Source organism: Myripristis murdjan, chromosome 11 (genome assembly GCF_902150065.1).
Source record: "Myripristis murdjan chromosome 11, fMyrMur1.1, whole genome shotgun sequence".
In the NCBI taxonomy this organism is placed as follows: domain Eukaryota; kingdom Metazoa; phylum Chordata; class Actinopteri; order Holocentriformes; family Holocentridae; genus Myripristis; species Myripristis murdjan.
In genome coordinates, this window is record NC_043990.1 from 20,596,349 (window position 1) to 20,624,166 (window position 27,818).

The following is a 27,818-nucleotide window of genomic DNA, read 5'->3' on the forward strand; positions in this document are numbered from 1 at the left end:
AGACCGGTGGGTACTCAGACAGCCTGTTTGTCATTCACATATCTAGAGGTCAGAGGTCAAGGGATCTCTTTGAAAATGGCCATGCCAGTTTCTCCTCTCTAAAGTTCAGCCAAACTTTGGAGTGATATTTTGTCCCCCTGGCTTACAACCTAGCCTAACATGCTTAGTAGCAATAGATTCGTCAGATCTTTTCATGCAGTATAATGGTATTGTCACTCCAGCTCTAACTCACTACAGCCTCCATGACGTTAAGGGCGTGTTGCTTCTGAAGAGTACATGTGGCAGGGACTGGGTTCAACATTTTACCACCACACTAGACACATGCATGACTGAACTGGAGCCTGATAAAATGGAAAGGTGATGCAAGATTTCACAGGGTCCGTTAATTGCATTAAAAGGCATTTAAATGCATCCGTTCCCAAGAGTGTGCTGAATTCATGAAGGATACATTTTTCCCCACATGGCTGTCAATCTGCCATGGAGTGTGTTCAAACATTTATTCTACAAATGAAAGGCATTGTCTCCTTATCCCTTTTTCTTATCTTGGCCAAGTGTTTTTGGTGGTCCTGCAGTGAGATAGGAGGCTTACTGGATGACAGCGAGGGATGGGCACACAGGCCAAATGACAGGCTGCCAATCCACAAGCTCAGTTCACTGATGCCAGCCGATGCCACCGGCCTCCGTAAACCCTTATCGCTTTGTTTTGACAGAACTCTGCTGGTTCTCATTTTAATTCCCTGGCCGCTCCACTTTGCCTCTCCAGCTGTTTTCGTTTTTTCCCCTGCACACCTCTCTTGGTCGATCCCGTGCCTTTGATTCTGGGCCTCTCTACTGGTTCTATGTTTTCCCTCCTTTATTTCACTCATGTCCTCAGGCATCCCATATAATGCTCTCATTTATGATTTGAAGTGCCCTTATTCAATCAGTGTTTGTGCAGCAAGGAGAGTTCATCACCAAGGAGACGGGATCAAAAATATGCAGATGTTTCCAGCATCTTTTTCTTTTTTGGGGGGCCTTTTATGGCTTGTGATTTATTTATTTATTTATTTATTTATTTTATAAGCGTGTGAATGTTTTGTTCAAACACAACACACATTTTTGTTGGCAGTTATTGATTGAACACAGTTATACAACATTGCTCTCCCAAAGTTATGCCGGGGCTTTGTGTAAAAGCCAAATCCATTTCTCATGATTCCCTCTCCATTCTGACCCCCTTCAAACATTCATCAGACATAGGAGGGGATCGAAGAACACGCAGCCTCTGAAATTTCAGCATCATCGGTTTCCTGGTGTTTCCATCACAAAAGCAAAAGCAAACACAACATGTCCAAAGCATCAAAGTTATAGGATTGTGCTGAAGTTTTAGGGGTTGTGAGGACTTTCATGTGTTTGTAAAAAAGACTGCATATTTTGTTTGCGCAAGCTCTGCCTCAAACTGAGAAAATGAGCAAACTCTCCACCTGGCAACCAGAAGAGGACATGTGTGCTAAAGTGGAAGACAGAAACCATAAAAATCAGATCTGAGGACTTTTGTAAATATCTCAAAAAGGCAAAAAGGCAAAATATGGGACTGAAGACATTCTCAAGTCAATCAAATAAGCTCTTAATGTGAAGACACCATGACAAGTTGAAAATGAGCTTAATTTTCTAGACATATATGAACCAGAAATGTGCTTATTACCACATAAAACCACCCTGGTTACTGACACCATGTCCTCAATCTCTCACACATAGTCAGTGGAGAGGTTAAGTTTTCAACCTCTGGCAAAGATTTGTTCACATGCGCTCTATCCTAAGAATAGCATAAAAAATATGTTTTGAGGAGGATTAGAGTTAGCTGTGTAATATCTCACTCATGCTATTTTTTTCAAATGCATTCATTTCTTTTTGTTTGTTCTTTTTTTTTTCGTTTTCCAAGTTCAAGTGAGCTGTCACTTTCATGTCTCCCTGCACCTCTCCATCTTTACAACCTCCCTCAATGCCACCTCTCTCTTTATCTTTGGGGAAATTAGGAAGCTGTGTGTTCCTCACCAGTTAAGTCTGTGTGTGTGTGTGTGTGTGTGTGTGTGTGTGTGTGTGTGTGTGTGTGTGTGTGTGTGTGTGTGTGTGCTTACCGTACCTGCCACTGGGGTAATTAAGTGTTTCCTGGCGCAATAATTGCCAATCTAATCTTCTGTGTTTGCGTCCTGATTTGTGGTGATGGGTCTGTCAGTCAAGTTGGGTGTAGTTCCCTTGGCAATAAGGGAACTGAAATAGTATTTTCCTTCAACCAATGACCAAAGTAAATTACCTCCTAAATTGTGTTGCTATGGTGAGGCAATTACCCTAAACACAGCATGTGCCACACTAATGTGTCAGGCTGTTACCACTCAAATTAGTTGGGTTTTCTCTCTCTTTCTTTCTTTGTTTACCCCCTGTTACAAAAATTCTCAAGGGGAAAGTGGTGAGTACAGGTCAAGTGTTGTTTAAGGATGTTTGACTTTACAAATGGGCACAACGCTTGTGTCTCTGTAAACACAGCACTAGAGAGACACAATTGGGTTCATGCATGTTTAGTGCGTAAGTGTGACTCCAAAGGTGCACATGCACACGTCTACCTGTGCTGTATGTATGTTGTGGTCGACATGACGCCACCATCACCGTGCACACACACTCAATCTGAAGTGTCAGCTTTCAAATAGCATCCTTTCCACTGGCTTCCTCTTCGGTACGTGGCAGCAGAGACCCAGGTGCAGCCACGCCATCCCTCAGGCGTTCTCTCCTTTCCCTCCAGAACACCTGTTCAGCACACACAAACACAAGCACACACACATACACACACACACCTCCTCCATTATGACACAGGCGACATGAGACGCACTGGCCGGTGCATTTAGCAATGTGGATGGTGATCCAGTGCGACTCGGCCCCAAGGTGGGGGGAACATTTGAGTGGGAGTGAATCCCCATTTATATCCCTTTTAATTGTATTTCTCAGTTAAAGATGTTTGAAAGTGGGCCGCCTGTGGAGAAAACATGACCTGTTTCATTCTCCATTCTGTGTGCGGATTAAATCAGTTCTCATCACCGCTGATCTGCCATGAGGAATGGGATTAATCAATCGGAAACAATGCATCTTTCTGCAAATTAAAACCTGCTCTCATCACTGAACACGTAGCTCCATGGTTCTGCTCTCATTTTGGTATCATGCTGAGTGGGTGGCATTCTCTCCACAACAGTACAACATACAAACCTCAGAGTTGCAAACTGACCATTTAATGAGACAAGCATCAAGATGGAAATATGAGGCAGTCATAAAAATGAAGCAGTAGTGAGTATGCACTGGAAGCTGTTTGTTGACAGATGGAATACAAATCTGATTCCATAAGGCACGGCACAATATATATGACTACATGGTTTATGTTATGAGTAAGGTTTGACCTAGTGCTTCAAAATAACCCAGATTTTGCATTTTGTATATATGTCTGGATGCATATGTGGTTTTATTTTAGCACACAGCATTGACCTACAATGTAGAACACAACCGAGACGTCTCTTGACCTATATGTCCTTATATAGCTTCTCATTGATACACTCAATCCAATTATTATTTCCCTTTGAGTGAGTTTGAAATTAAGGGCGAGCTCTATGGTTTGTTCTGGTTATGTACTGTAGAGGAGGGAAAAACAGCATTAAAGCTCAAATTGAAATCTCTGACTGAATCAATATATTGTCAGGTTTTTATCACTGTTTACTTGTTGGTGACCACTGCTGATAGGACTGAGTTGCTACTTTGCTGGCAAGCTCAACAGGGAGCGATTACGGGAGATTTCACCTGAAGAAAAAAGAGGCATTTGTGGCTGAGCAATAATCAGAACAGCTGTCCAAACGTGAGACAGGTTTATAGTATTACAGAACAAAAGCATATTATGATTGTTGCGAATTCCTTGAAATGGCAAATCTCATCCGTCCATAAATTTGACGAATGTTGGTTGGATGTGATAAGTTTGCTGGATGATCCGTAGGCACTTTGGTGGAAGATGCACTTCAGTGTTTGTGGGACGTCTTACTCAGGACAGAGCTGGATGCTTTAGCGGAGCTTCGGCTGACCCTTGATGCTGAGCCTTCCGGCCTAGCAGCCATTTTCCGAGCCTGAAAAAGCTGAAAAAGACGGAGCAGAGACTGTTCTTATTTCCCTCTCTGTGTTTTAATGCTACAGAACAGTTAGGGAATATGCCATAACTCCTTAAAAAGGAGGGTAGGAAACAGGCATTGAACTTTTATAAAAAATACAACTGTGTATGTGTGGTGGACCACTCACTGCACCAGGAACTGTAGCTGTAGCTGGTGTCATAAAAACTAATGGATACTCTACAGCATGTGTTCATGAGTGGTCACTGCTGAATTTGAAACCCATTCATCATAAATGAATTCAGAGCTTCCCCTTGCCCACTGATAAATCAAACCATACATGGTCTGACAAACTTCTAATAGAAAGAATAATGCCCATCTACAGTAGGAACAGGATGTATTCATGTGCTATGAAGCGATTCCTTAGATCTGATCTAATCTTCTGGAAACTATTCAAGAGAGCCTACTATTCAGGATACTTGTACCACAGCAACAGCTACATTTAGAGGAGATCAGTGGGAAGTACTTCAAATCATACATAATTAATTAGATTTAAATGTTGGAAAATGTTCCACAATGATGCAAGTATTGCTAAGACCTCTCTTAAAGTTGAGTAAATGATTTGTGACTTGATATACTTTCTCAGTTTAGCATTTTACAAACATTTTTTAAATTAGATAAATGTGTTCCATACCATACTGCTGGGACTCTCAGCCCACCCATAATGCAATGCGTAAGCTACGCATTGTCTACTGATCACTCATTTCATGCCGGCTTATACCTGCACAATATAGACACTGTACCTGTGTATCCTGCCTCTGGTGACGACCTAACCTGAGTCTGAGCGGGTGGGGGCGGGGCTACGAGGGCGTGATGTCACGCGGCACATGGCGTCACGGGTCAGAACGTTATCATGGGTCAGAATGGTATGAAATGCCCCTTTGTACATCGCAACGACCCCTAACCCTAACTATAAAAATGACTTCCAGAAACAATACCTGCTCTCAAAACATGGAGGCACTGGAAAAGCAACTCCATGAGTTGACCTTAAAATACAAGGCCGCTGAGCAGGAGAAGGAGGCTCATGAGGCACAGATCCCCTGGCCCAGCAAAACCTGGAGGTGCTGCAAAACCTCCAAAGAGAGCTCACCTTGAGAAACCAGGAACTTGACAGCAAACTCAAGCCAGAGATGGAGGAGAAAAATACCCTGGAAAAACAGAGGCAAGAGCTTCACCAAGAAATGGACAAGCTGTACAAGGGCAACAAGGAGCTCCGTGTCAAACTCAAAGCAGTGACAGACAAGAATAAGGCCCTCCAGTGGAGAATCTTTGTGCTGAAAGAGAAGGTAACAGGCCTGAAAGAGAAGGCGCAGAAAGAAGAAAGTCACAATGAAGAACAGAAAGAGGCTGAGGAGTCCACTGATATGCCCCCAAAAAAGAGTGAGGAGGCGGATAAGCTCCAGGAACTTGAAAACAAGCTCAAGGCACAGGTGGAGGAGAATCAAGCGCTCCACCAAGACCTGGAGGAGGTAAAAAAGATTCTGGCAGGGACAACCCAGAGCAACAAGAAGCTCAGTGTCAACCTCGGATTGGAGAAGGAAGAAAAAGCAGCCCTGCAGGTAGAGGTGAAAGAGCTCAATGACAATCTCCAAAGAGAAAGGGACATGACCAAGAAAGACCAGACTGCGATGCACGTGGTATTTGAGAAGGTGGTGGTATATCGTAAAGAGATAGAGGACCAGAAAAAACTCCTCAAAGAAAAGGATTTGAGAATTGAGGAGCTGAAAGCAAAACTCAGTGGGCCGACAGATGAGAAGGAGGAGATAAATCAGGCTCTAACAGAGACAACTGGATGCATCAAAGACGTTTGTAACAAGGAGCTCAGCGACACACCCAAATTAGCGAGAGAAGAGACGGCAGCACTGCAGAGAGAGATGAACAACCCTACTAAGGTGCTCCAAAAACAGATGCCCATGAACAAGAAGGAGCCGGCTGTGATGTGCATAGCATTGGAGATTGAGGTGTTACCTGATCCAGCCAACAGTCTGAAGACCCGTGAAACTGAGGAACAACAGCTCCAGAAAAAGTCAAAGAAACCCTCCTTCTCCAAAAGATGCATCAAGGCCTTGACTCCACGATGGAAGAAAAAATCAGGAGAAAGGCAGGACGCTGTTTAATCAGCTCAAACGTATGAACAGCGAGGCAGAGGTGGCAAGCTTTGAAGAAGAGGATGACAAAGATGGAGAAAAAACAGATCACAAACAGATACCGAAAAAGGCAAAGAGACCCTCAGTTTTCATATCTTGCTACAAGGCCTGACTCTACAAATGAAGAAAAAGAAATGTTTCATGTCCATCGGAGACACACTGACGCCTTCATGCTCCCTCCCTCCCCCAGTTACCCCAATCAATAACACTATTTCTCTCTCTGTGAGGTCCAGGTAATTAATTACATTTACATTCAAGAAATAAAAACTCACCAAAAGCCCCGCTTTAAGAGGGAAAAAATGGGAGCGGTCTGGAAGATGACACAGAGAGGCTATACTAAACAAGATAACTCTTGATTCGTCACCTCGCCACCTCGCCACCTCAGCTTGCTGGTGTTCCACCATGTTTTTTTCCCCACCTAAGCCAGAAAGAAAGCAAGCAAGAAAGAAATACTAAGAGAGGAAGTTTTGAACCAGATTATGTGCACCGTTTTGTCACTTCATACACTGCTGTTAGATTGCAGCTTGGAGCAGCAAAGTGTAAAAAAAAAAAAAAAAAAAAAAAAAAACAATGCACACGGTGCAGGGTGAGCAGATCTGCCTCACCACATCTAGAGGTAGTCTGGCTCACAATGACTGACTGACTCACACTCAGCCAGGTGTGTATGAATTTTGAACAGCTAGCTCATATTTGTAAAAGTTATCTTCCTAAAGGTTGGAAAATGTCGGTAGATCACCAGTCACTTTTGACATCTGGTGTCATTGGTCCTACTTAGACAAGATCTGATCACAATGCAGACACACTGCAGATCAAACAAATGAACAGATGTAAATGCAAAGGACATGATCGATGTCAGTATAAGGATAATGCTACTACACAGAGATCACATTTCTACAAACCCCCTGATGAACTCTTTCTGGACTATATCTGTCCAGGATATATTAAAAACACTATGCAACTGCATATTGTTGTTCAATTTCACTTTCGCCTTTTATACCTGTTTTTATTCTATATAGCTTGTAAGTTGTTGAGTGTACGGCTGTAAATTGATGGCATATCACAGTGAAAGATAATGCTAACAAAGCGATAAATACCAAACAGCTAACCTGACAGTGAAGAACAGCTACTTCTGCTCTACACAATTTTTTCACAAGTGTGTGATGACATCTACACTCTACACTAAATTTAGTGCATGTTCAGATATATTTACTTGAGTCCACTCTAGCCTCAGAATAACATTTCACTTTAAACATGGAAAATTATACTTTTATAGACTTATGGTCAGTGATTTCTGTAAAATGTGCTGTACAAAAAAAAAAAAAAAAAAAAAAAAACGATTGTGCTCGGTGTCATTTCTTCCACAGGAAATGTAATTTTCCCTTCTCATCTCCAGCTGCAGGAACTTCTTTGCACATACATGCAGCCATGCTTCAAAACCAAGAAAGTCCTGCAAAATCTAAAGAATGACATGACATATAGGAGTAGTGCTAGATATGGTATGATTAGTGACACATCTTAAGTTTGTGTCTAAAAGTAAGATAATCACTACAGACTGTATGTGCAAACTCACTGTCACTCAGAAATATCACTGTCACTGTCAAATCCTGGCAGTGTTTAAGCAGCTAATATGTGTCTCTGTTGACTCCAGATGCTGAGGATGCAGGGAACATTACAAAAGACAAAAAGGTAGCCTACTTAAGTGAAAAATGTTTGGATACCTTTAAAACTATCGAACAGATATGGAAGCTGCCAGTTCATGGGCTTTCGGCTATCTGTTACAGTTGTACTGCCTTTGATCTGAACACAACTCTCTGCTCTTCACACTAGTTTGTTCAACACTGATGCTTTCTTGCTCTCTGCTGCCCTCAAGTGCTCCTTCAGGGCATTTTCTTCTCCTGGCAGCACCACTTAAAATACTCCCCATCAACTTCCTCTCTCATCCTACTGCCTGACAAAGGCTGGATCAGCAGAAACATTGACTCTCTGAATCAGAGAATATTTGAGATGAAAATCAGCATGACTGTTTCGTCAGTCGGCAGACCTGTCTGGCAAGGAGGGGAGGTTCGTCCATGTGGCTTCTCAACCACATGTGGCTGAAATGATGCAGACTGCCCAGGACACAGGGAGGAGAACGGAGGAGCCCCTACATGCCACACATACACACACACAAACACATACACACACACACACAAATAAGTACACGGTGTGAGAAACACACATTTTGCTCTCTGAAGTGTCTAATTTCCAGCTATATACTGCTGCGATTCACTGCAGATGCAATCATCATGTTTATGGCAAATGGTTTCGTGTCACCTGCATCACTGTACTCCAATGCGACATAACCATCAATCAGAGAGCTGAACCCCGTCAGGCCCCCCATGGCCACATAGGGCACATCCCTGCCAACCGGCCGACCCCGCGCCTCCCGCTCTTGTTTCGTCTCAATCTGCAGGGAAAAGAAGAGTCATTCAGTGTTAGGTTTTGTGAAGTGTTCTACTTTATATCTAAGTATTCATGGTGGCAAAGCTGATGCTTGGTTTATGTGGTACTCACCAGTGTCTGGTGGGCAGAGCTGGGCTGGCCACAGCCACAGGTGTGAGGGCTATGAAACCCAGAACAAGAAGAGCCTGACAAACAGAAAATGAGCAGTGTGAAATTCATCTAGAATGGCTATGCTACAGTAAGGTACAAAAGCTGATGCAAAGTTTTACTAAAATAAGCAGTTTTCTTCCAATTTGTTACTCCATGCCAGGCTCGTGGAGGCTGTAACATGCATTTTGGGTATATTATATTTACTGCAACTGTCTTGTGGGAATGTTAGACTCACACTTGTTGCACAAGTGCCCAGCAGCCTCACTGTGATCTTGAGCCAGATGTTTGCACCTGCAGCGGACAGGCGTTGACCCGCTGCGGGGAACATACTCGTAGGCAGGACAATGACAACCCCTGACCTGGCATGGCAGGGCCAGAGGTCGCTCAGTGGGAATAACATCAAATTCTGTCCTGTGTTGCTTGTACCTGGAAGAGATGTATGTGTATCTGTACTGGAGGTAAAAGGAAGGGGTTGATTTCATGTTTTGTTGTCGTGTCTCACCTGTGTGTGCAGAAGCACGGTGTCTCAGGGCCAACAGGTTTGCAGTCAATACCTCCTGGCACCCCAAAACTCACATACAGTCTGTTCTTCATTCTCTGAGGGAGCACCTTCCTTTTGTACTCCTCATATTGCTCTGGACTGAATAGTTTCCCCCCATCAGCATCGCCCACAATCCTAGAAGAGAAACACACTACCAGGGCGTAGCCTAATATGCAAACTGAACGAGCAACAGCACGTTTTTAACGTTGTTTGCTTGCCCCAAGGTGTCTGAAAACCCCTCAGAGTCACTATCAGGTCAGAGGGCTGAGTTTAATCCCAGCAGTGAGGAAAGTGTAAAGGTTAAGACAAACCTTCTGTACTCCACATAGTCATCCACCGCCTTTAGAGCTGATTTATCAAGACACACCCTTTCCATTGTCTAATATCTAAAGCCGATATATATAGCGGCTAGCAAATGTAGAAAATCCATCGACGAGAAAACCCAGTTATCTAGTTTAGCATTGCGTTGCCATAGAGATGGATGGAGACCTCCACCTACTGGACGACAGGCGAATTGCATGTAAATAGCCTACCTCTCATCTGGCAATCTAATAAAAAATAAAATAAAATAATTTGTAGGTTCCCCTTAAGAAAAAAAAAAAAAAACATGTGTTCATGATTGTAATGTTATGTGAATGTACTCATTTTTTGTTTTCTTGTCCTAATTTCCTTTTTGTTATGTGCTGTTACAATTGGAGCTGCTGCTGATGCGCGAATTTTTAACCCCCGGCTGAAAATAAAATATAAATCAATCAAACAAACCATCAATCATGTTCTGCACTGAGTTTATACAATTTACTTTGGTTTTAAATAATACCCGAAATATATCAGACTAAAAACTTTGGTATACTCTATTACGCATTAAAAAACTGGAAACATACGCAGGCTAAATTAGTGAACCGGAGAAAGAAAGAAAGAAAGAAAGAAAGAAAGAAAGAAAGAAAGAAAGAAAGAAAGAAAGAAAGAAAGAAAGAAAGAAAGAAAGAACTACAATACCCATAATGTCGCAGCATTGACGCACGCAGCGCACGTTCAAGGGAACCATGACAGTTACGCACAGTTGCATGCGCGGAGTCCTGGCTGCTACTTGTGACTGCGGGGACCTCATCATTTCCTCGAGTGTTGTCGGAGCCAAAGTGAAAGTCAGCGGTGCTAGCCAGCGGACGTACATGACAGCATGTAGCCGAGCAGCGACGCTGTCGGCGGACACGGCGGACACTTCGGACCCATTTCCCCGGCGACCGTTACAACAACCCGGGGCTGCCAAACAACAAGCACCATTCAGTGTCAGCCAGAGGCAGCAGCTGGAGCTCCCCGCTGCCCCGCTCCTGCTCTCTCTGGAGCCCGTTTATCCCAGCCACACCTGGATAGCCTTTCAACCAACACACCCAGGTAACTATTTTCATTTAGTTTGGGCTTTAACTCCATTTGCAGATGATGAGTTCGCCTTTTCCTGTTGTGGGGCGGCTCACAAGTTTGCGTGTTGCCGAGCTAACATGTCGAGCTAACGTCAAATGTGACTGGAGTTAGAAGAAGCTCCAGCTTTAGCTTTATTGACCTTTGTGTGTGGAGTTTGCCCCGTTTGTCTACTCAATGTCAAATGATTTTCTTAGTTTTGGAACTTAAAAGTGACGATAATAAGGTTAATGGTACATTGCATTCATGAAGTTAGTGGATGCGTTTTTTTTTGTCGCTTGTGTTCGTCTGTCACCATTTTCACGTTTAGCAGAACATTTTGTAACCTACTTGCAGTGCAAGTTTAACAAGTCACTGTCAGCTAAGCCTACACACGCTCTTGTCTGTCTCTCTCTCTCTCTCTCTGTGTGTGTGTGTGTGTGTGTGTGTGTGTGTGTGTGTGTGTGGCCAGAACTGTGAACACGGCACATGCATATGATAATAAAAAGTACACAACCCTCAACTCACAGAGGAGCCAGGTGACCGGCTCATTTAGGCTTTTACTATTCACATGTCTTAGCCTAACAGTCTGTCTTCTGTGTGGACTTTTGTAGATTCGGATCCACAATGAAATCCTGCTTCCAAGCCCTCCAGCTGTTGTTTATGGGCAGTAACATCATAGGTGGAAGTCAATGTTTAACCTGTGGATTAGGCTCTGTCTCTGATAACGGGTGAAAGCTGCACTGCTTGTCTTATCGACAGCCAATCATTCCACTGGATACGCTATTTTTGGTTGAGTAGCCTCCCAAACAAGTGGAACATTTGATTGTCTGAGCCTGTGGCCTAATTGGTGTGCCTTTCCCAAGCACAATAATGGCCTAGGCCTACTGAACAGCCTGGAAGATTAGTAGATGTTCGTACAGATACAAGGACTGTCAACAAGTGTCAACGTTATGACTATTAAAAATGTATATGATCTGTAGTCTGACACACAGAAGGTACAGGAAATTATCCTATCATCATACTGCCATATAAAACACACACACAGTTGAACTATGGTAGAACAGGTTTGGTGCTTTCCATGTTAAGCTGGTGAAACCTTTTTACAGCTAGTCAAATCAAAGGTTGTTGCAGTCACAATAGGGCTAGGTGATAAATCAATTAATTTGAATTTATATTTGAAATTGCAAAAAAAAAAAAAAAAAAAAAAAAAAAAAACAGTCTATCAAACAAGCCCCAATTCCTCATCTGCACAGAACCTGCATGCCGGGAAACACATGCACGATTCACCTGTCACATGATCATGCCCACAGATCTCCATCACTTAGTGCAGTAAGTGAAAATCTCACTTAAAATTGTAACTCGTGAAAAGTTTGAAAAAAAAAAAAAATGAGATTTTGTTTTTTGGTCAGATCACCCAGCCATAATGCAGAACGGTTAGTAACACTGTTGCTACTGTATATCTGGCAGATGTTATGTGTTTCTCAGTAAGAAGACACTGTGACTTCCTGAGTGCTGTCAACGGTTACTTTAGGTTGTTTCATTTTATGTTCCCTTTTTCTGCCAACCACGGCCCATATATACCACACACAGGTCACAGGAAGGGCGTGTATGCCGGTGTATGTGTCAGTGTGTGTATGGATAGGGACCAAGAGACATTGCTGAACGGATTCTGTTACTTTTCTTTTCATAATTAATTCCCCTCAGTCAATGTCCCTCATCTGACCTCAATGGGATGTGGCACTCCCACGCCCAAGAGAGAGCACAGAGAATGAACCCAGTGACAGAGTTGTGAAAACTGAGATATGATCATCTAATTTCCGCCATGGGTGCACTGTGCATTCATAGGCTATTTGTCTGGCCAAAGACCATTATGAAGGTGGGATTACGGAGTGAATACGCTCTATACCTCGGCTTGTTCGTGTGTCAGCTGCCACCTATCTGGAGCTGCAAAGTGGGTCCTCTGAAATCTAAACTGGTAATCAGGTTTCTGGGCTAAGGAGGCAGAAAAAAGATTTCTTGATGAGCAGGCCTTTTTGCACCCTGACCTGAAGCAGATTCTTTCCTTCATAATAGGTAAAGAGTCTGGGAAGCCTCTTTGATGCAACCTGTAATGAGGAGGTGGGTGTTGTGCTCATTACACCCAGCATATGCTGTGTGTGTGTGTGTGTGTGTGTGTGTGTGTGTGTGTGTGTGTGTGTGTGTGTGTGTGTGTGTGTGTGTGTGTTGGAAATTTTTTTATGCATTCCTCCACAGAGAAATTCTCACAGTCACTCAAGACATTCCTGTGTGATTTGAGGTTTTGCGATTTCCATTTTATCTTATTTTATTATATTTGCATGTTCCATCCCTTAAATGTTAATTATGACAGTTTTAGATGTGTGTGCCACAGCATGGTTAAAGATATTGCTAGATCAATTTTGACTTATCTTGGGCTTGGGCTCTTTTGCTCCCATTCATTTTCAAACTGCATTGAAACCAACTCTGCAGACTCCTAATTTGGTCATTAAAGGTCATTCATCAATGATCTAGAGGCCACCAGTTTTGCTTTGAAAAGTTGCACAACACACAGTCATCAAGCCATAAATGTCTGCATTTTGAAAGAGGTCTGGTCACCATTTTATATCAATGCACTCATTATAGAATCTGCTTTGGCTTGTAAAGGAAAACAGAGACAGACACAGAGAGAGAGAGAGAGAGAGAGACGAAATACCATTCCCATGTTCCCATGTCACTATTTGTCCAATTTATGTGTCTTCTTGGCCAAAAAAATGTTTCGACCAAGAACTGAACTGTGTAGTCGTGTCGCCTGCCTATAATCCCAGGGCATTCAAGACAACAGGAAAAGAGGTGCATGCAAGGTGTCACAGTGCTCTGACTGCCTTGTTGTGGTTTCTCTGAAAACTTTGAGCAGCACTGTTTCAGTTTGCTCATGACATTTCCCTGGAGAGCCGGCACCAACCGCTTCTGGTTGTATCTTCCATCAACCCATCACTTTACAGCTCAGCATACTGCTCAGACTTTGACCACAATGTAAATGCTGTTATGAGATCAAAATCCTCCTTGTTAAACTGACGAGAGGAAATGCCTAGATTGTGCATTTCTAACAGTTGTATGCGTTTCTCTCTTTCCTGCTTTCTTTCTTGTGTTGTTTCTAAGTTTCATTTCTTATTTGCCTTTTTTCCTTCCTCATACTAGGTCTGAGTTACACAACAATGTCAGCAGACTCCCAGGTTGAGCACCCACTTTGCTTCAGTGGCTTAGTGCCAGATGCCTTGCAACTGAGTGATCTGTTCAGAAACCCCTGACTGCCAGTTCCAGTGCACCTCAGCTACTGTCTCGTTCCACTTCCTGGCCTCTGCCGTAGCTCTGCGTCATCTTGCTGCTTCTACAGGGCGACAGGATGGCCTAGTGGTTACAGAAACTATCCTTCAGCTGGATGAACACCTGTGTTGGCAAGCACTTCTGAAGCATCCTTGAGCAAGACACTCAGTCCCCACTTAGGACTTCTGTTATGTAGCTGACCCTGAGTTATGGCCTCCTTGTGGAGAGGGACAACTGACAAGAGAATTTTCCTTCAGGGATCAATAAAGTATCATACAAATTATTGTTCATCTTCAACTTCTAGAGCAAGAGTTTCAACCACAGATCCCAACTAACATTTCAAACCTCCTATTCACAATTTGCACTAGTTTTCACCTATTGCAGTCCTAAGTCCAGCTGTCAGCTATATCAGTCCCTCTCCAGCTCCCCTCCCCTCCCGATCTGCAGCCCCAGTACCATGCTGGGTGCGCTCCTGCGGAGGAACATGTCCCAAAAGCTAAGCGTGCTGCTGCTGGTGTTTGGCCTGGTCTGGGGACTCATGCTGCTGCGCTACACTGTGCAGCAGCCTCGCCACCAGAGCAGCGCCGAGCTACGCCAGCAGATCCTAGAGCTCAGTCGGCGCTACGTCAAGGTCCTGACTGAGGAGAACCAGAATGCACCAGGCGGGCCGCAGGGAACCTCCATGGCTGGTTATGGTGAGCCTTGTAGAGGAAAGCAGGAATGCTTTACAACACATATGGACACTTTACTCTCTCTCACTTGCTTACCAACTTAGTAATGGCCCTCGATTATCAGTAATTTTATAAATATGTGTAAGTTTCCTTTTATACAACATACTGTTGTATTAATGAAGTCTTCATGAATCTATCATGAATTAACATAAGGAAACTACCTCAGAAATGTCAAAAGGTAAAGGAAAACACACAGTCATAATTTTGATTTTTTTTATTAATTGAGATATAATTTTGTTGTGTTGAGAGAAAAAAGGAGTAGTGGGAGCTTTACTCCACTACATATAGAAGGAGATGACAGAGCAGGTGTAACACAGTTTATCCTCTCAGAGAACCATGCAAGAAATTAAAGTGGTTTGATTTTAAAACTGTTCACTACAAAGTGCATTGCTGTCAACCAAAGGGAGGCCTTGGGAGAAGGCCAGGGAGCAACTGCTGGTGCGTTCTCTCCCAAACAGATGAGTGAATCGGTGCCATCGTTTGGGATGTGTTGTTCTCTGGATTTGTTCCAGATGGGAACAGTGACATCATGCCCAGGGCTCAGTCACCAGCCTACAGGCTTAAGGGAACAAATCTCATTGGACTGTGGGTTAGCATGTAGCAGAATATCTCCCCCTGCTTCTCACTTCCCTCTGAGTGCAAATTATTTGGAACCTTGCAGGATTAAATAGTCTCTAATTACAAAATAGATGAACCTCGATCAGTCATCAAGTCATATACAACAAATTGACCTTTCTTTTCACCATTGCTGTCTTTATGCCTATATACTATCATACACAGTAATTTGTGAAAACAAGTAATACGCATATTTGCAGAGTTTAGTTTTGTTACCTGAGGTATTTTTTTTTTTTAGATGTACAAACAGTTCAGACTTTGGCAAATTGGGACTTTTCAGTCAGAGTCATGGATATGAAGAATTTATGAACAAATCCATTTCAAATTCACTAGATAAACAAGGTCCATTGTGTGCCAAAAAGATTAGCACAAAACTATCTGTTGTGATAAAATCTGGTCAGTCATTGTTTTCTTTTCTTTCTCTGTTGCACACAGCTGATCTGAAGAGGACCATAGCCGTGTTGCTGGATGACATTCTGACACGGCTGGTGAAACTAGAGGGGAAAATTGACCTGGTAGTCAACGCCTCCTCCACAAACACCTCCCATGCTGCAGGGGGCGTTGTTGCCTCTGTTCCTGCTGCCTTACCAAAAGCCTCAAAACAGGAGACACCAGGCAGCCACCCAGGGACGCCACGGCCCAACCCACACACACCTAACAGGCCTGGACAACATCAAGGACCATAGTGTTAATATATGTTTTAGCGTGTTGTTTTATGCATCACACTTTCCAGAAGTTAATCACTGATTGCTGATATCAGTTAAAGAAAAATGAAAAGCAATAGGGAGAGGCGTGGACATCCACTAACTTAAAACATGGGATGAATGTCAGAGATGCTCAGACAAACTCAGAGGAAAGGAGGACTGCTTGATGCTCTTTACTTTTCATATGCTGATATTTATTTTTTTACCAGGACTACTCCACACCTTTTTTTGATATTTACATCAGTGAATTCTTTGGTTCAAATTTTTGCCTCTCGTTATGATGGAAGTTCTGACTGTTACAGCAGAGGCAGAGGTAAACACTCTCGGATTTGAAACTCCACCTTATTTGGTTGGCCGCAGAAATGACTGAGAACGCTTTGGTGTGTGCAGCGCTTATGAATTTGCAATATTGCTTCAACATATCAAAATGCTGAAATAGATAGTGCACTCATGGTAGTTAGGAATAGATGCATTTCGACTTGCAACTGGCCAAGTTGGATATTATGTAGAAGGTTCCTCTCTCAGCTAATGTGTACAATAATTCCATGGATAATAAAACTAATAGACGTGAAGGAGATAATCCAAAGAATGTTATTTGCACTCCCATTGACAGCCCTATAAATGTGTATTTAAATTTTTCTGTTTGACAGTCTGACCTTTATGTAGTATATGAGAGGACAATGTTTATTTGCCATATTGTACCTGGAGAAGTGTGTGTGTGTGTGTGTGTGTGTGTGTGTGTGTGTGTGTGTGTGTGTGTGTGTGTGTGTGTGTGTGTGTACTGTGTCTCAATTGCAGTCCAATATTTGGCTCTTATGCCTAGTGTCTGGAGCTCTTTTATTTTAGATGTGGAATGGATTGAATGTACTGTATGGTCAATATTTAGCCCTGTAGTGCTGTTAAGATGACTGACTCACTGCTTACACGTGTTCAGGGTTCATGTTGCACTGTGACTCTATAGGAATTCCCTAAAAATAGTGGACTTGTCCAACTTTGACATTAGAGATATTTTAGGGGGTGGACATTAAGCTGTGGCATAACCATTCTTCTAGCCTCGCTGCAGGTCCTGAACCTGTATTTTTTTTTTTCGTCTTTAAATTATAATGCCAAGAGACCTGTGCAAAATGTGTCACATTGTCCCAGCCCAGACACATAGGAGAGACTTTATTCCTGATGCTCATAAAATGTATCATGATGATACATGAGCACCTTTGTGAGGCAAAGAAGCTGGACAATATTGCCATCGATATAACAAACAAAACTTGATTAAAACATATTGTCAGTCATAATTTCCTTTTACTGCGTTTCAGAATGTGGCCCAGATGTCAAGCCAGCAACAGTGAATTACTGAACTGTGGTGGAACTATGTCTGTACTAAGGGCTGATGCCATAAATGTACTTTGCTTCACAGAGATAGCAGTAGAAAACATAAGGAAGCCTGTGAGCTATTCTTTAACATCCAGAGGTGTCATATTAACCTGCAAAAATACTGTGGATTCAAGTGAGACAAAGCTTTATTGACACACAGAATTTTACCTCATGTAAAAATAATTTGTTCCCCATTCACATGATTTTTTTTTTTTTTTTTAAATCATATTCTGAGGTGAATACCTGTGAATTAAATCAGATGAGTAAAAAACAAAGTGTAAAAACTGTTTTTGTGTTCCAAGCAACAGGATGTGAGTCACCAGACAAGGAATAAAACTGTGTTTAGTTCTTCCAAGTATTAGGCCTGGACCCTGGTGGTTCCCAAAGTGGGGACCAGGGACCTCCAAGGGTCATTGAGAGTGCTCTTGGAGGCCCCCAAACGAGGAATGAGCCAGTTTATACTATTTAAGTCACCAGAGATTCTGCATAATGAAACAGTGTCTAAATGTGACTGTTTTGACTGCAGGTTGTACTTACAGCCACGCTGCACCCTCCCACCGCTGCACAGTACAAACAGTTACGGATTTCTGCATGAAGGTGCAGGTTTACCAAAGTCCTTTCAGGTGATATTCCCCACTCGGATACAGTTTTGTTGGATGGGGTGTCTTGATGGTGGAGAAGGAGGCAATCCACACTTCCCAGCTCGCTCAAGTTTGGCACCCAGGCCGCGTGGGAGGGCAGAGCCAGCAGGTGACGTCACACTGCAGCAACTAAACAACACCCCCCCCCCCCAATCGCCATCTTCTAGCTAGCAGGTCTGAGTGTTAAGCACCGTAGCACGGATCATTTCTGTCATATTTGTTGCTTGTACTATATTATACAATGAGTGACATTGAGGATGGAAACTATGAGGGACGGGTAAGTATTTCCATTGAAAGATATCATATCTTCTTTCCCTCTTTCCTCCTTCTCCTGCGTGGCTGCCGATAAGAAACACAGCCGAGGAATGCCATTAATCGTGGGCTAAATACATAGCCGCTAGCTAATTATTTCAATACCCACTGTGTTACAGAGGCGGACAGTTTGAGTTAGTGTTTTTTTTTTTTTTTTTTACGACCAATTTTTTTTTTTTTTTTTCATTGACTATTATCGTGAAAACCCAACCAATTTGCGCTAATGTCACCTAGCTTACCTGACAGGCTTGCAAAAGAGCTGGAGAATTTGCACACGGAAGGCAAATGCACATGTCTGTCTTCATAATTTGGTTTGAATTGGATTTTCCCCCCCAAATTCACTGCACCTAGGTAATTTGACCCGTGTCGCTAATGGACGTTGATATCAGTTCGTGTGTACAACGTCGCTGCTTGTGCTGCATCCAAATATGCACATGAGCAACCAGAGTTTTGTTTTTGTTGCAGACTGTTTTATATTAGCTAGGGATTCAAGGTGAAAGTTTCTTCAAGCCACTCTTCCTTCCCTGCTTTCACACTGTGATTTAGCCATTTAACTCTGATATTAAACATCTAAACTATGTAAATAGCTCGCTTGCACTTATTAAATTAGGCTCACCATTCAGCTACACTGTTGTACTCACTTTTCTATTCTGAAATTTTTTATCTCATGTAGCCACAATGTAACTGTACTGCATTCAGTGTTTTTATAAGTAATTATTGCCTAAAGATATTTTCCTTTTTATAAACCCATGACCTTAATTTTATTGAATGTTCTTTTTTCATTAAGGTTATTGATCGTGAAGGATTTGAAGAGTTTTATCCAAGAATGTGGAAGAAAATATTCAAGATAAAAGAAGGCTAATGAAAACATTTACAGAGCAGAACATAGAAGTGGAAAGGGAGGAAATGTGACGGAAGAATGGTTTGAGATGTAGAAGCACTTGCAATGTAATGGCTAATATGAATTCAGTTTGGGTGAAGAGATGAAAAACAGACCTGGAATCAGAAAATGAGAAAACTGAAAAAAGAAGAATGAAGAAGGATAGAATTCCTGAGAGAAGGCAGTAGCGTATAAAGAATCTGGAAGAATGAATGTGTCCCTAGGTTAAGTAAATGGATCATTTGTGTTACAACTATTTTTTTGTTTTCTTTTGTTTTTCTGTAATACTTGTCTGTAAAATGAAAATGCATGTTAACTTAGTTTTTCCCCTGATGGCCCAGGTGGACTCGGAAATAGATGTATGTGGTATTTTGTTACATAGGATTAATAATGTCACTTTGTAAACCACATAATTGTTAAATGAAATTATAAGAGAACTAACCCCTTCCTCCACAGTACATAAGCTGTACATTTTATAAAGATTGATGTGAGTGTGCAACATACTCTTCTACATATCACTGCTCTGTGTGAGATAGTATGTACCTGTGTGAGGCAGTGTAATTGTCCATTAGAGTGCTGTTAACACACTCCTGTGGCAATAGGAGTCTCGCTCCCCATCTAAATCGGACCATGGAAGTCCAGCTCGGGTCAAGTCGGAGAGCAGGTCCGGCTCCCCGAGTCCTTCCCGGGCCTCCAAACGCTCTGAGTCCAGATCCCGTTCTCGTTCAGAATCTAGGTATGCTTTGCCATTTTAGTGACCTTTGTGACATTAAAGTCTTTGCGAATGGATTAATGCTGATTCTTTGATCATTAATTCGCTGAAATTGTAACATCCTGGGTGTCTGATTGCTCACCGTTTCTTCTTTTTTTTCCTCATTGTTAGGTCTCACTCTCGGCGGCACTCAAACCGCCGCTACAGCCGTTCACGCTCTCGTTCCCATTCCCACCGGAAGAGGTCCCGTTCCCGTTCCTACAGCCCTGAATATCGCCGCAGGAGGAGCCAGAGCACCTCTCCCATGTCCAACCGGCGCCGCCACACTGGCAGCAGGGTGAGTGTGAGGAGGACAGGGTGAAGTTAGCCAGAGATTGTGAACCAAAGGACAGCTTGCATATTGTCATACTAAGGAAGTGTTAGTACTGACAGTTCATTATGAAATACACCTAGTTTTGGAGGGATTAGCCCTTGGGTCGTGGTGCCTGTTAAAGTAATGAGATCATTAGCTTTGGCGCTCCATGTGACCACTTGAAGCACACTCCATGTTGAGTGATAGTAGGCGCCTGACATTATCTCACATAACAAGGTGAGTACATGTAGCAGCTCAAGAGTCACATTATATGCAGACATCTATATGTTAAGTGATCATATGATCCTACTTCACAAATGGGCTAATCTCCCAAAAACCTGGTATATTTCTTAAAATACTCCGCTGTTTTAGCACATTTCCTTATAATGAAAGAGAGATGCATCACATTAGTTACAGCAAATAAAGAGCAATTGAACAGCACTGCGGTATGTGTGTGTGTATATATATATATATATACTGCAGTATGTGTAGGACATAAATTCACACACATGTACTACTTACAAATGTTGAATTCAAAACGGCAGGTTATTTTCCACACTGATTAATTTGTAAGATGTTTGAGATCATGGGAGAACAGTTTGACATGACATTTAATAACCCCTTAATAACCCCTTTAATAAACCCTTTGATTAACTTTCCCCTCCTTTCATTATATCAACAGAGCCATGACTTCACAAAAGAAACATACAGTCATGGCGGTGATGCCGATGCCAGGGTATGTGGACCTTCTGACACGCTTGGGACAAGTGTAATGTAATGTAATTGATGTGGGCCAAAGGTTTTAGTCCCAATGTAGTCCTGAATCAGAGGGAGAAGAGGTCCATGTGATAAAGCGAGACGGGAATTATGTGAGAATGAAAAGCGAGCAGAGGGCAAATGGAAAGGTCTTGTTTTGTCTCTGATTTCTTCCAGTGGCATGTTTTCAAAAGCTGTTTCAGAAGGGGTTATTAAAACTGTCATATAGTTTTTACCCACTGAGCATTTAAGTGATGATGACCCCCTCATTCACACATACATAAATACTTGACTTAAATAATAACCAATATTGGTAACCCTGATGAAGACTTATGCTAAAATACATGGGTTTTATTTAGACTAATAAATATACTTTCTTATTTTGAAGCCAAGTGTGCAAGAAGTTCTCCCCCTTTTGCTCTTTGAATATCTTTTTAACACCTTGGTGTTTATAGTGAAGCAGCAGGGGAGTTACCTCACTACCTCACTTAAAGGCTAAAAGTCATTATGTAGGAATAGGTTTGTTTGTTTGTTTTTTTTCTCTCCATACAGTCCATATCTGATTTTTGAATTGAAACCCTATCACTAATAAATCCACTGTGTTTATTATACATATTAGATCATGTTCAAAAGAACGTCACTCGCATTTCCACCATCCCATGTTAACAGTTTGAACAAATCCTCCCAGACATGGTTGTGGATAATTAATGGGTTTTTCTTGTTGATTGAAATTCTTTTCCTGCTTTGTCACTCGCCTGTTTATCCAAACTGTATGGAGCTAAGCAAGGCACTGAAATATTAGTGGGACCAAACAACATGCATTTCTGAAATACTAAGACTAATTTGCAGTCATCAATGTATCAGGAAAGGTGTTCCCACAGTTACATATAAAGTAATAGAAGAGATTTGGAGAGACATGTTTCTACTGTCTTTATGCCCCATGTTTTAAGCATGTGTAACGCTGCTCTGTGCATGGTTCAATTAGCATGTGATATCTCGTGTGCTAAATCTGGTGGTGTGAGCGAAGTAAGCCACACCACCAACTCTGACTGTTGACCCTTTCCAGGCGAACCCTGACCCCAACACATGTTTGGGAGTGTTTGGCTTGAGCCTGTACACCACAGAGCGTGACCTGAGGGAGGTTTTCTCCCGCTACGGTCCTCTAGCCGGGGTGAACGTGGTCTACGACCAGCGCACCGGTCGCTCCCGTGGCTTTGCCTTTGTTTACTTCGAAAGAATTGAGGACTCCAAAGAGGTATGGGAAATGGCTGTGTGTTGTCCAATGTTTGTTCATTGGTTGGATCTTAAAGGCCAATGGTTTTCAAACCTGGTCCTCTGTTTATGTGTAAAGTCCATGTTAACCTCTTGGTAACAACTAGTTAGTTTTAAACTAACTGAAAATTCACTTGTGTTGCACCACTCAGACTTAAGGAATGTCTTAATTGGCAAAGCCTTAATGATGTGTAAATCCTTTACTGAGTGACATCTGTGCCTGCATCCAGGAGAAAAGCATAAAAACCACAAACACGGAAGATACTGCAGCATCACAGACTTGAAAACAAGTCAATCAAGAATAACAGCTGGTGGCAGATTACAGGCTAATATTACAGTATATTCAGCTACAATTACCTGCTTCTTTTTGGTCAAAGGTTAATGTTATGTATTATTAATTTGTGTTTCAGGTTAATGATGTTCATGTAACATAAAGTTAGTCTAATAAAATGTGATAATCAGTCCTGAGGAAATCAAAACAAAACAACTGTTAAATATGTAAATATTTAGGAACTATTAAGTTCAGTGTCATGACTTGTTTGTGTGGTACAACCTGTTTTGATTTACTAGTGTGTAAACTTTGATTTTGTAAACACTTGGTAAACAGCTAGATTATCTCAGTACTTGTGTATAGCTGACGCAACCGCTCACTGGACCCATATTCCCTAATGGTTTTCTATTGTACCAGGTAATTAATTGCATTCACCCGTCGTCCCAGCGGAGCTAAAATAGTCCCAGATCCGATGGCCAGAATAGCCGCATTGCCACTATCACACCATTGCAAGCTAGGGCTATCTTTGAGCTGGATGGTGTTAATGGCCCATGGCCTCAAAGACCATTTGTGTTTCTACTATCGTGTCAGTGGCCCCGCAGAATTACCCTAAAACCCGCCCGTAACATGCTGCCTCAGTGTAAACATCATCCAAGCACGTTAGATGCACTGTTGAGTAATAACAATGCACGGCAGATAATGTAACCGGACTTGTCACACTCCGGTAACTTAAAATAGCCATACTGGTATTACAGTTCACACAATTGAACAATCATAACACAAGTATGCTAAGATGTGTTCAGTTGAATCACTTTGGCTGTTTAGTTAGAAAAATGAATTAATGCCAAAGAACTCACCGACTGAATCTGCCACTGGCTACACTACCATGGTGTCCCGGGTGCCTCAGCTGACACCGTCCATTTGTTGTTTGGAAATTATCCTCTACCCAGATAGAGAGCAGAGTCCTAATGTCCTTGTTTGACCAGTACTGTCTACTGTTGTCCACTTTTTGTTTATCGGTTATTCTTCTGACATGTCTGCTTATAAGCTGCACCCTTGTCCCTGCCCAAAGCCAGGTAAGCCCTGCCTATGACCCTTGGCTCTGCCTCAAGCTGCTTGTAGCTCTTTCTGGCCCATGAGTATGCAGTGGGCCATTAGCACCTGGAAAATGGCTCCAATAGCCCAACCAAGGCATGATCAAAGACTGGAAGTGACAATGGAAACGCAACTGGCTTTGGCATACACAAGCTCGCTCACGTTTGGCGCGATAGTGGAAAGGCGGCTATCGAAAACCAGCAGGACTCTGACTCTTGAGGACCAGAATTGCAGAATTGAAGCTCATCTGTAAACGCTTTTCAGGTCCAGCCCTGCCACTGATAATCGTTGTTTGACACCTTTTGTTTTAGTTCACTGAATAATAGCTTTTTAACTGTTAATATTTTGCTCCACCAGCATTTCTTAAAATGTCATAAATTTAAGTTGCCCAAAACTGCAGATACCGTTTGGTGAAGTGCGACTACCAGAGCACACCACTAGGTGTCAGCATTGTCACACATAATTCTTGCCCTCACACCCCATACATCCCTCGCAAGAGGCTGCTGCTTGTAATGTAGGTCGGCCTTTGTGAATTAAATCACTTAACCAAAGTGCATAAGAGATTTTGATAGTGGCTTTGTCTTTCCCCCCTCCTGTGTTCCCCAGGCAATGGAGCGAGCCAACGGCATGGAGCTGGATGGGAGGCGCATCAGAGTGGATTATTCCATTACCAAGCGTCCCCACACCCCCACGCCAGGAATCTACATGGGCCGACCAACACAGTAAGAACAGCAGATGGTCAAGTTCCTACATCTTGGTTTCTTGACCCTATAGTGTTGAATCAACCATTGATCACATGTTAATAGTCCATGAAAAGTACAAGAGTGCAGTTCAGAGGTTAGGGCGGGGTATTCCAATGTAGGGTGTGTTATTCATAGGTTGGGGCTTGTTCCTGCCACTTTTGTAAAACTATTACAAAATATTTTAGTGAAACACATTTGTGAAATTACACATTTGATACAGTGTTGTTTCTCCATAAACAAGACACCCTGAAGTCATGACTTGCTGATTTGTCTTCTATCACCAGTAATGGTGGCGGCAGCAGCAGTGGGGGCAGAAGGGGGAGAGACTCTTACTATGATCGTGGCTATGACCGCTATGACAGATACGACGAGTATGACTACAGGTATAGGTGAGTAATTACCCTGAGACGTTAGTGCTGTGCGTATGTGATGAACGCGAGTACAAAATGGATATTATGCTGTTAAGCTGGAGGAAAAGTGTAATTTTTCTTTGCTTCTCTGCAGTCGCAGGCGCTCTCCGTCACCCTACTACAGTCGATACAGGTCTCGCTCACGGTCTCGCTCATACAGCCCACGTAAGTGTGTAAAGAGAAACACGCACAGTGCACAAACCTTGCTTGATTGCATCCATGTCACTGTCTTAAAACACTGAATTAGGCAGCCTGTAAGTATGCATGTCCAAACAAGTTGAGGTAGTTGGCTCACTGCTGAAAGCATATTTCTTAATTGATTAACACTGTACTGACATAATCTGTACTAATGTGAATCCTATGTTTTGGTTTTTGTTCTCCTCAGGACGATACTGAGCTGCTTCCTCCAACATTCAGATTCTCTTCCTTCATTACTGGTGTCGGATTCATCAAGCTGTTTCAGAGGGGAACATTTTGAGATAGCGAGTCTTTATCAACAGCGAGAACTCTTAAGTTTGTGATAAGAAGTGTTGTTTACATGCAGTAGATGTCTTAATTTTTAGACTTTTTAATGCATCTATGTTGAGTGTGAGCAAGTGACCGGTCAACTGATGGTTAACTTGTTGCTTGGTTGCTAGACTTGCATCCTTCCTTCCCTCTCCATTTTCTTACGCAGTGATTTTGTAGTGATGGTTAATGAACAGTGTTCTCTTAATCTATTCCCTTGGCCTGTAATATAGCCTTTGTCATTACCGGGAAGGAAAGATGCAGGACAACCAGGCTTAGGGATGCAGTAGCTTACACTATTAATGTAAATAATGGTGACACTTCATTTTACAACCTGCATTAGGCAGGTGTAACAAAGAAAATATGAAAACTCTGTGTGTGAATTGTATGATTATAATCAGGTTAAATTGTGTTTCCTAGTGCCTAGTGTAACTCAGTTTCCTGGTAAGTACTAAGTAAAAATTGGGCTGTAAATTGAAGTGTCACCAAAAATCAGTTGTCGGGTCTCTGCTCACCTGAGTCACTTTTTTGGTGGAGGAAGTCAACATTTGAGTACCTCTACACAAGAGTTTTATTTTCATGTGTTATGTTTCGTATTGTTATTTCTTTGTATGGAAATATATAAAAAAAAAAAAAAAAATGAAAACTCCACAGTGTGCAAGGTGGTGTCTGACTTAATGTGCATGAAATTGAGGTATGGCTTAGTTGTATAGGCAGGAGTTGTGAAATTAAGTGGGTGAGGTGAGAAAACAAGCTACAGACAGTTGAACAGAATAAGACCTGTGCCAAGGCTTTGTGTAGGATAAGTTCATGTTCATGAATGTGTACAAATGGCTGATACAGAGCCACACATTGAAAATACAGTAAACCTTCCATAAGTCGGGTTTCCTCTCATTCAAGCCATATTTATCAGTCAAGATGCAGATAGACTTATCCATGAGACCAGTCTTTTATTTTAAGCTTAATTACACAAGGTGCATTGTTCACGAAATACAAAACAGGCAGTATTTGAGGCAGATCCCAGCAAACAATAAAACACTGAAGCTACAACACAGGGGCTTGTGCTTCCATTTAAAAACATTACAATGACATACAGTAAAATACATGTCTCAATAGAATGCAACGGTATGATGTCCTTAAATTTAACCATGACAATACTGGCCTAATCCTCCTTTCAAAGTTCCTTAATCTGTGTTTTACATTAGGAAAAGTGCTGACAGAGCTATTTTGGTTTGCACAAGACCGTGTGAGCAGTATCACATTTTCCTGCATTGATCAAAGCCTGGCAGATTGCATCAGACAACAGGTTCAGATATTGGATTGGATAATCTGCGAGAGCAAACAAGCTCTTGAAACCGAGTGGCTAATCAAAGGCGCAAACCTGAAGAAATGGAAAGCTCTTTATCTATAGACTTTAGCCGTAATAGTAAGGTACTTGATTCAAATGGGGTTAATCATCAGTGCTGACCTGTCATGGGGCCCCTCAGAGCTATGCATTCATCCACACTGACTCAAAGATAATTCCACACGTCCCAAGGTAACCAGTAGTCGGCAGGATTCAAGGGTCAAAGTTTGAGTTCATTCTCAGTAAAGATTCAGCAGTCACATGGCAAAACGTCGAGCCATACATGCGTACACCGTGTACACCCATTTGCCCCTTTGGTTACATTTAATGAACCTAAACCACTGACCCTCTTTCATGTTATTTTCCTACAGAACACTGGGTCACATCATGAGGAAAAATTATGTTATCTGACTTCCTTCCCTGTGATCCATCATCTACTGCTGTTACTTTTCAGTGGTGTCTTACAGTTTTTCTGTGGAAAACAGGTGCATAGATTGGTGAGAAATACACACAACTCAGAGATTAGTACACCTAGATATGAGCTGGTGCTGTGACATGTAGATTTATTTCACTTTGGAGCAGCTGGGTGAGCACAATGACTGAAAAGCCTCTGAAGTAAGTGTCATGGCAGATAGGACGGCCAGTAGCAGCCATAATGGGTGGATGGTTTCTCATTGTTGGGGATGCATGAGCAGACAGATCACCTACACAATTTGGACTCAAATGTCTATAAAGCAGAAAGACACATGACTTTCTTGGAAACAAAAAGAAAGAGACCACACCTTCCTCCTAACACAAACACACACACACAAATAAATAAAAAAAATGATGAGCTGACTCATTGTTTAACTGGTATATATATATATATATATATATATATATATATATATATATATATATATATATATATATATATATACACGCTTTCTCTGAATT

At 42.1% G+C, this 27,818-nt stretch overlaps 3 protein-coding genes across 5 annotated transcripts; 2 read left to right on the forward strand and 1 right to left on the reverse strand.

The window, feature by feature from the left end:
* Window positions 1-6,415: 6,415 nt before the first annotated feature.
* Window positions 6,416-9,866, reverse strand: fam221a (family with sequence similarity 221 member A). Its single transcript, XM_030062968.1, has 9 exons — window positions 9,761-9,866; window positions 9,411-9,584; window positions 9,144-9,334; window positions 8,870-8,943; window positions 8,630-8,762; window positions 8,358-8,459; window positions 6,681-6,734; window positions 6,589-6,599; window positions 6,416-6,430 (listed from the first exon to the last, which is right to left on the reverse strand). The coding sequence occupies exons 1-9, from the start codon at window positions 9,823-9,825 to the stop codon at window positions 6,416-6,418; spliced, it is 819 nt and encodes a 272-aa protein (XP_029918828.1). The 5' UTR covers window positions 9,826-9,866.
* Window positions 9,867-10,502: 636 nt separating this feature from the next.
* Window positions 10,503-17,818, forward strand: ccdc126 (coiled-coil domain containing 126). Of its 2 annotated transcripts, XM_030064223.1 has the most exons (4): window positions 10,503-10,841; window positions 12,921-12,965; window positions 14,043-14,863; window positions 15,950-17,818. In XM_030064223.1, the coding sequence occupies exons 3-4, from the start codon at window positions 14,626-14,628 to the stop codon at window positions 16,198-16,200; spliced, it is 489 nt and encodes a 162-aa protein (XP_029920083.1). In that variant the 5' UTR covers window positions 10,503-10,841; window positions 12,921-12,965; window positions 14,043-14,625; the 3' UTR covers window positions 16,201-17,818. The 2 variants fall into 2 exon arrangements, with proteins under 2 accessions (XP_029920083.1, XP_029920082.1); XM_030064222.1 differs by lacking the exon at window positions 12,921-12,965.
* A 543-nt stretch (window positions 17,819-18,361) lies between these two features.
* tra2a (transformer 2 alpha homolog) lies at window positions 18,362-26,188 on the forward strand. Of its 2 annotated transcripts, XM_030063452.1 has the most exons (9): window positions 18,362-18,504; window positions 20,022-20,155; window positions 20,303-20,468; window positions 21,166-21,219; window positions 22,306-22,494; window positions 24,484-24,599; window positions 24,905-25,009; window positions 25,125-25,195; window positions 25,416-26,188. In XM_030063452.1, exons 1-9 carry the CDS (start codon window positions 18,469-18,471, stop codon window positions 25,424-25,426), a joined length of 882 nt encoding a protein of 293 aa, XP_029919312.1. In that variant the 5' UTR covers window positions 18,362-18,468; the 3' UTR covers window positions 25,427-26,188. The 2 variants fall into 2 exon arrangements, with proteins under 2 accessions (XP_029919312.1, XP_029919314.1); XM_030063454.1 differs by lacking the exon at window positions 21,166-21,219.
* The last annotated feature ends 1,630 nt before the right edge of the window (window positions 26,189-27,818 follow it).

What these genes read in the sequence shown, in the direction of transcription:
- tra2a (XM_030063452.1), top strand. Translation starts at nt 18,469, where the DNA reads ATGAGTGACATTGAGGATGGAAACTATGAGGGACGG. An exon ending in GCCGCCACACTGGCAGCAGG is followed by an intron (nt 20,469 to 21,165) that starts GTGAGTGTGAGG and finishes TTATATCAACAG; the next exon opens with AGCCATGACTTCACAAAAGA. An exon ending in GAGTATGACTACAGGTATAG is followed by an intron (nt 25,010 to 25,124) that starts GTGAGTAATTAC and finishes GCTTCTCTGCAG; the next exon opens with TCGCAGGCGCTCTCCGTCAC.
- fam221a (XM_030062968.1), bottom strand. Translation starts at nt 9,825, where the DNA reads ATGGAAAGGGTGTGTCTTGATAAATCAGCTCTAAAGGCGGTGGATGAC. An exon ending in CCGTGCTTCTGCACACACAG is followed by an intron (nt 9,335 to 9,410) that starts GTGAGACACGAC and finishes CATCTCTTCCAG; the next exon opens with GTACAAGCAACACAGGACAG. An exon ending in TGGGCACTTGTGCAACAAGT is followed by an intron (nt 8,944 to 9,143) that starts GTGAGTCTAACA and finishes TCTGTTTGTCAG; the next exon opens with GCTCTTCTTGTTCTGGGTTT.
- ccdc126 (XM_030064223.1), top strand. Translation starts at nt 14,626, where the DNA reads ATGCTGGGTGCGCTCCTGCGGAGGAACATGTCCCAAAAGCTAAGCGTG. An exon ending in AACCTCCATGGCTGGTTATG is followed by an intron (nt 14,864 to 15,949) that starts GTGAGCCTTGTA and finishes TGTTGCACACAG; the next exon opens with CTGATCTGAAGAGGACCATA.